Source organism: Mastomys coucha, unplaced genomic scaffold, assembly GCF_008632895.1.
Source record: "Mastomys coucha isolate ucsf_1 unplaced genomic scaffold, UCSF_Mcou_1 pScaffold12, whole genome shotgun sequence".
Lineage (NCBI taxonomy): Eukaryota > Metazoa > Chordata > Mammalia > Rodentia > Muridae > Mastomys > Mastomys coucha.
This window is the reverse complement of record NW_022196894.1, coordinates 55,971,407-55,979,189: the sequence shown is the minus strand read 5'-3', so window position 1 is coordinate 55,979,189 and position 7,783 is coordinate 55,971,407. Positions and strand designations below refer to the sequence as shown.

The 7,783-nt window shown below is 41.2% G+C and overlaps 1 protein-coding gene across 3 annotated transcripts in view; it reads right to left on the bottom strand.

The window, feature by feature from the left end:
- The window catches only part of Dcbld2 (discoidin, CUB and LCCL domain containing 2), a 59,234-nt gene that overhangs the window by 18,953 nt on the left and 32,498 nt on the right, over positions 1-7,783 (bottom strand). For all 3 annotated transcript variants that reach the window (XM_031364156.1, XM_031364158.1, XM_031364157.1), the window contains exons 4-6: positions 3,006-3,057; positions 1,080-1,152; positions 669-802 (exon numbers count right to left, since the gene is read on the bottom strand). In XM_031364156.1, coding sequence (XP_031220016.1) covers positions 669-802; positions 1,080-1,152; positions 3,006-3,057 — 259 coding nt within the window. The remainder of the gene's footprint in view (positions 1-668; positions 803-1,079; positions 1,153-3,005; positions 3,058-7,783) is intronic.

The following is a 7,783-nucleotide window of genomic DNA, read 5'->3' as shown; positions in this document are numbered from 1 at the left end:
CTAGAGGGTGTTCAGAGAAGAACTTCCCCGTTAGAGGACCAGAGAACAGTAAAGACTCCAGGAGAACTGGAGGGTGTTCAGAGGAGAACTTCCCCGTTAGAGGACCCGAGAACAGTAAAGACTTCAGGAAAACTGGAGGGTGTTCAGTGACCCCTTCCCTTAACACAATGTTCAAATAGTCACAAGAGGATGCCAAATATGTTTTTATTTTGTTTGAGACTGGGTCTCTCTCACTGCCTTCCCTGGCCTTGAAATGACTAAATAGCTCAGCTCAACTGTGAACTCCCCATCTTCTTGCTTCTCTGGCCTAAGCCTGGGGATTGCAGGCTCGCATCACCACACCCATCTTGAATTCCACCAGAAACCTACTACACATATATAGTTGTGCATTGATATTTGTGGGGTCCAGTCTCAGGACATCCCATATTCTCCGACAGATATGAAATCAGCAAATGTCCAAATATTTTATATAAGATGGTACAACACTGGCACATGTCAACTCTTACAATGCTGAAAATTATATGCTTTTTTACATATGAAAAAAAAAAAACCCAGCACTTTCCCCCAAACTCTCTCTAGAGGTTAGAACACAAAAAAGAATGAAAGGATGTGCAAATAATTATATAAGAGAAAACAGCATGCTTACTACAAAGAGTATTGGCACTTACACCATGGAAGTGACGTTGTTGGCCAATGAACTTTCATAATATGGCGTGCCTTTGCTAATCACAATGCTAATTTGGCCACCCAGCACGTTTGACACTACTCCTGCATGGATTCCAGCCATACACAATGGTGAAGACTTGAAAAAGCAAACAACAAACAAAAAAAGGAAAATGAATTTTTTTCCTGATTGGTTATTCATAAGCAAGATACTTACTCTTTCACAAAACATTATCTGATCTCAGAAACATAGGTTATTGTAACAAAACATATTTTTAGCGTAAGAGTCAGTTTTATGATAAAGATATTAGACGTATATGAAAAGATAGAGACACATAGTACACATTCATCTTGGGACAAGCCGAGTTTAAAATAACAGTCTCCACAGCAGTGAAGTACGTCTGTCTTTAACTTACATCTCTATAGCCGTGAGGAATTGTTCCAGATATTTCAGCAAAAGGCAGCAGACAGCCAGCTGGGCAGTACTTACTGAGAATGAAAACAAGTGAAAGATTACAGAATGCTCACTTTCTGCAGGAAAATATGCCAAAGAAAGAGCACATACACTTCATACATGCTTCTATTCAGCACACTGAGCACAGCCTGAGCAAGGCATGGAGCTCTGTCTAGTTATATAGCCCATAAAGATTTCTTCCACCCACACATTTTGAACACACAGACAAAAAAAGATTCTCGAAAATCGACAATTGCTTATTTTACTTCACCATGAGCAGTAGATATCTTTCAATTGTCAGACCTAGTCATCTATGAGTGTCTGCCATGTTATCTGATGAGGCCTGTGACTTATGAATGCTAACTACATAAATACAGCCCTGTCACCCAAGTCCATATTCAAGTGGCAAAAGAACACATTTAGCCAGTACTCACACAGATAACTGGGGTGGGGAAAATGGATTTTGAAATAACTGGGAGAATTACTATTTAACAAAGCACACACATTTAGCAAATGTGCTATGTATGAGGCAGAACTCCAAGTGTTTCAGGGACTCCACACAAGAATCCCACATAGGAGGTACTTTTATTATTATAACTCCCATTTTACAGACAAGGAAAGTAAAAGAACTGTGCAATGAGTCACAAAGCTGGGCTCCTCTTACTTCACACAACTTATTTGAGCTAGTGAATATCACTGAGGCAAGTCAGTGATAGGATATGCACACTAGACGCTAGGAAGAGCATGGCTCCAGACAGAGGTCTGGTGTGTTCCTGAAAAAGCAGTGAGTACAGGAAGGTCAGAGGAGCAGAATCCAGCTCCTGCAGAAACACGTGGGCTTTGAAATAGGAAATACACGTCTAGATAAAAATAGGAAGCCAGAAAAGGGTCAGGACAGCTTACAGGAGCAACCTAATGAGGAACTTTTTAGAGAGACTACTCTGGCTTCTAGGAGAGAAAGAGTCATGAGCGGGAAGCTCAGGAGAGGGTAACGCCGAGCTCGGATGTGCGTGCTGATGACAGTGCTGGAAACCAGAGGGAGCCCCGCTGACCCTTCTGCCATGTTGCCCATGACACACTGAACAACACTGAAGGTAGCATGTTTCCCACAGAACTTAACAATCTTTTATGTGCACACATGTCTGTGTGTGTACAAATGCATGTTCATTTGTGTGTAGAGAATGGAGTCAATGCCAGGTACATTCCTCAGTATTTCTTCACCTTATTATTTGGAGACAGCTTCTTGCCCTGAACCTAGAATTCAAACTCAGGTCTGGAGAGATGGCTCAAAGGTTAAGAGAACTAGCTGCTCTTCTCGGGGTCCTAATTCAATTCCCAGCAACCACATGGTTGCTCATGAGCATCTACAACTAGTTCTGGTGCCCTCTTCTGGCAGGCATATATGCAGGCAGAACACTGTATGCATAATAAATAAATGAACAAACTCATCAACTAGGCTAGGCTGGCTGGCCCTGGGCTCCAGGGATCCTCCTATCTGTACTTCTCCAGCACTGGGATTATAAGCATGTGCTGCCATGTCTGGCTTTTTATGTAAGGTCTGGGAGACTGAACAGCTCTACTGACCTGGGAACTATTCTTGAAACATTCTTTGGGGGAGTACCATCATAGCAGAAATTATCGAGAAGGGCATTGAAAAGATGAGAACATTTTGCTAAGCACTGAGGGATACATTAACTCTATGCAAATTGTCCTGGGAGAAGCTTAAACTCAGCATAGAGACAAGACTACAGGGAAGGCCCAAGGATTACTTGTCACAGACACTGGAAACTGGGTTGGGGAATATGCACAGCTTTATACATACATACATATATATATATATATACACATACACACACACATATACAGACACAAACACACAAATTCATACCTGAACTCCGGTTCCAAAAAATTAGATACAGTATCCAAACAAGTGATTAAATCTAGAAAAAAATGTAGAAAAAAATAAATAAAAGACTTATTAATCTTACTGAAATGATGTAAGATAATCTCAAACTGTATTTATCTAAATTTCAAAATGTTACTACCTATAACTTTACAAACTTTTGTTAAACAGTTTCTCTCATTTGATGCATCTTCATTTCTGAAGCTGTTTCCTTAATATAGCTTTTTACTATAACACCTCCTGAAGTGAGAGATCATATGTAGTCATAGAGAAGTAGAGTTTAAATATTCTTCAGTGGTTCCCATAAAGTCGTCTGACTTGAACCCTCAAGTCAGAGATAAAAACATTTGTTAGTTATTATGACTAAGAACGACCTATGCTATTTATAAGCAGAAATAGAAACAATGACAAAAAAAGAGGTAAATTAATCCTACAGCTCCAACTTTAACTCCAAACGTCCACAGGTGGAACCAACATCTGCTGGGAACTCTAAGGAAAATGAACACCGTCATAGAAGCAGAGGGGTGGGGGAGTTGGGTGGGAGTTCCTGGGGGTGTGGTAACCAAGAAAGGGGACAACATTTGAAATGTAAATAAAGAAAATATCCAATAAAAAAAAAAAAAAGAAAATGAGCCTTCTGCCGTAACCAGCACTCCATGCCATCACTAAGCACATTCAAGTTTCAGTGCTTTAAAGAAATTATAACTTCAATTAATATTAATAAAAGTGAACATACCTCTAATTAAAGAACCAGTCCAAGGCACATAAAAATGTAGCTCTTACTTAAAAAGCATTAAGTGTCTTCCCTTGCTTCTGTTAGGATAGAGTACACAGCTCAGATTACCACCCACAGCATGATGCAGGGTTGACCTTGCTTCACTGTAAACCTCATCTTCATTTCAGCTTCTGCATCCCTGGGCACACACTCTCCGGCATCCCTGGGCACACACTCTCCGGCATCTCTGGGCACACTCTCTCCTACATCCCTGGGTATACATTCTCTGCATCCTTGGGCACACTCCCTCCTGCATCCCTGGGCACACACTCTCCTGCATCCCTGGGTATACACTCTCCTGCATCCCTGGGTATACACTCTCCTGCATCCCTGGGCACACTCTCTCCTGTATCCCTGGGCACACACTCTCCAGCATCCCTGGGCACACTCTCTCCTGCATCCCTGGGTATACACTCTCCTGCATCCCTGGGTATACACTCTCCTGCATCACTGGGCATACACTCTCCTGCACCCCTGGGCACACTCTCTCCTGTATCCCTGGGCACACACTCTCTGCATCCCTGGGCATATACTCTTCTGCATCCCTGGGCACACTCTCTCCTGCATCCCTGGGCACATACTTTCTGCATCCCTGGGCACACTCTCTCCTGCATCCCTGGGCACACACTCTCCTGCATTCCTGGGCACACACTCTCCTGCATCGCTGGATATACACTCTCCTGCATCCCTGAGCAGCACTCTTCTGCAAAGTTTTTCTGTTGCTGCCCCCTCTTCTCCCAAAGCCTAACTGACTATTCACTAATATCTCAAATTGACTGTCATTTCCTCAAAAGAGCTGCCTAACCCTTTATATGTGAAATCTCTTCAGCCACACACAACACTTCCATTGTATTTTATTTAACCAATACATACATGCTCCCAGCATAATATATGTTATGAAAAGACTAATTTGCTGATAGATCCATAAAGTTACAGGCATTATTGTAATGTCTCATCCTTAGACAAAGAGTAGAACTGTGTTTTCCCTTTTCTGAATTACAAAAATTAGAAATTACAGTGTTTGAATACACAGGGGACTTTCAATGAACATTTATCATGGGATATCTGGAAGAACAAAAGTTTCTGTTTGTTGGATTGTTTGGCTACATCCACTCATTTACCAGACCTAAGGGTGAAATCTGGATGGAGACTGGCTGGAAGGCAATAACAGATCGTATTATGAGCATTCAGTGTTGGTTGATTTTTGCCAACTTGACACAAACCTAGAAATATATGGGAAAAGGGAATCTTTAACTGAGAAAATTGGCACACAGGCAAGTCTGAAGGGTACTGTCTGGATTAATGACTGATGAGAGAGGCCCTGCCCACTGTGGGTGGTATGAGTGGTACTCCTCCTGTGCAGGTTGTCCCTGGGTCTGTAAGAAACGATTAGCAAGTCAGCAAGCATGCTTACTCATGGACATTTCTTCAGTCCCTGCGTTGAGTTACTACTCCGACTTCCCTGGATGATGGACTACAAGCTATGAGATTAAATAAACCCTTCCTCCCCAACTTGACCTTGGTCAAGGTGTTCTGTCACAGCAGTAAAACCCTAGTGGAGATGCCTTTCCTCACTGTCAGTACGTAAATGTTACATTAGGCTCAGCAGCAAGTCCAGGATAATCCATCATTTCATTTAGTTACTCTAAAAAAATTATGTTTACTACTCAACTGAGGTATGTCTTAAAAGACCCCCAAGTGTAGTGTTAAACATATAGGAATGTAGTATTTTGAGAACAATGTGTAGAGATCAATATGTATGCACCACTGTTAGCTGAAATGATTAAGTTAAATATGTGTTTTAAGGGTTATCCACAGGGGTTCACTGCTACCTAGTTACTTCACAGGAAGGGCAATCGATGGAACGGTTTGCCTATCCACCTTTGCGCAGCATCAAAGATAATCATTTCCTGCTCTTTGATCTAGGAACAGAATTTCAAACCGCTAAAGTGAGAAAGCCTAGCTTCTAAAATTAAAAGCCGGTCATGGACAGTACCCATGCTCCAGCCACCAGCTGCCTCTAGTACCCTTAGACCACACGCACTAAGTTTGAGCACTAAGTCCATGCAGGGCTTGAGCCACACATCAAGTCATGCTAATGTGCAAAGAATTACCTGGCTCTCAAATTCCACTGGGCTCCAAAGAACTCCTGAAGAGGAAAGTAAGAATCCAAAGTGGACAACTCAGAGAGCCAAGAAGACTTAAGACCATTAGTACAAACTCTGACATTTACAGCTCCAGAAAGGCAATAAAAACCACCGAATTAAGGATTTAAGAAGTTGTAAGCTTTTCCTGAAAGCTTTTCCCAAGAAACTAGCTTTCCAGAAAACTGTTATGAAGCTCTCGATGAATAAGAACACAGCCTGGGCAAGGTGAATATAGTTAAAAAGATATATCTGGATTTTCTCTCCAGTGAGTTTCTGGGATGGGAGCAGCCTGCCGGGAGGCACAGGTCCCACGAGTTGCAGGGGAGTGGCAGGGCGACAGGGACAGGACAAGCTCTAGTCAGAGACACTAAGAACATCTAACACCAAAAATATAGAGATGGCGAAAGGCAAACGCAAGAATCCTACCAACAGAAACCAAGACTACTTGGCTTCATCAGAACCTAGTACTCCCACTGCAGCAAGTCCTGGATATTCCAAAACACTGGAAAAGCAAGAAGTGGATCTAAAAGCATATCTCACAATGCTGATAGAGGAACTTAAAAAGGACATGAATAACTCCCTTAAAGAAATACAGGAGAACACAGGTAAAGAGGTACAAGCCCTTAAAGAGGAAACAAACAAACAAAAAAAATCCCATGAAGAATTACAGGAGATCACAAGTAAACAAATAGAAGCACTTAAAGAGCAAACCCAAAAATCCCTTAAGGAATTGCAGGAAAACACAAACAAACAGCTGAAGGAATTGAGTAAAACCATCCAGGACCTAAAAATGGAAGTTGAAACAATAAAGAAATCACAAAAAGAGACAACTCTGGAATTAGAAAACTTAGGAAAGAAATCAGGAAACACAGATGGAAGCATCACTAACAGAATACAAGAGATAAAGGAGAGAATCTCAGGGGCAGAAGATAACATATACAACATTGAGAGAAGAGTCAAAGAAAATACAAAAAGCAAAAAGACCCTAACCCAAAACATCCAGGAAATCCAGGACACAATGAGAAGACAAAATCTAAGGATAATAGGTGTAGAAGAGAGTAAAGACCTCCAACTTAAAGGGCCAGTAAATATCTTCAACAAAATTATAGGAGAAAACTTCCCTAAACTAAAGAAAGAGATGCCCATGATCATACAAGAAGCCTATAGAACCCCAAATCGACTAGAGGAGAATAGAAATTCTTCCCACCACATAATAGTCAAAGTACCAAATGCACAAAAAAAAGAAAGAATACTAAAAGCAGTAAGGGAAAAAGGTCAAGTAACATATAAAGGCAGGCCTATCAGAATTACACCAGACTTCTCACCAGAGACTATGAAAGCTAGAAGGTCCTGGACAGATGTCATACAGACCCTAAGAGAACACAAATGCCAGCCCAGACTACTATACCCAGCAAAACTCTCAATCACCATAGATGGAGAAACCAAAGTATTTTATGACAAAACCAAATTCATACAATATATTTCCACAAATCCAACCCTCCAAAGAGTAATAAATGGAAAACTCCAACACAAGAAGGGGAACTACATCCCTGGAAAAGCAAAAATGTAATCTTCCAACAAAATTAAAAGAAGATAGCCACATAAATGGAATGCCAGCTCTAACTAAAAAAGTAACAGGAAGCAACAACTACTTTTCCTTAATATCTATTAATATCAATGGACTCAATTCTCCAATAAAAAGACATAGACTATCAGACTGGGTACATAAACAAGACCCAACATTTTGCTGCATACAGGAAACCCACCTCAGTAACTAAGACAGACACTACCTCAGAATAAAAGGCTGGAAAACAATTCTCCAAGCCAATGGCCCCAAGAAA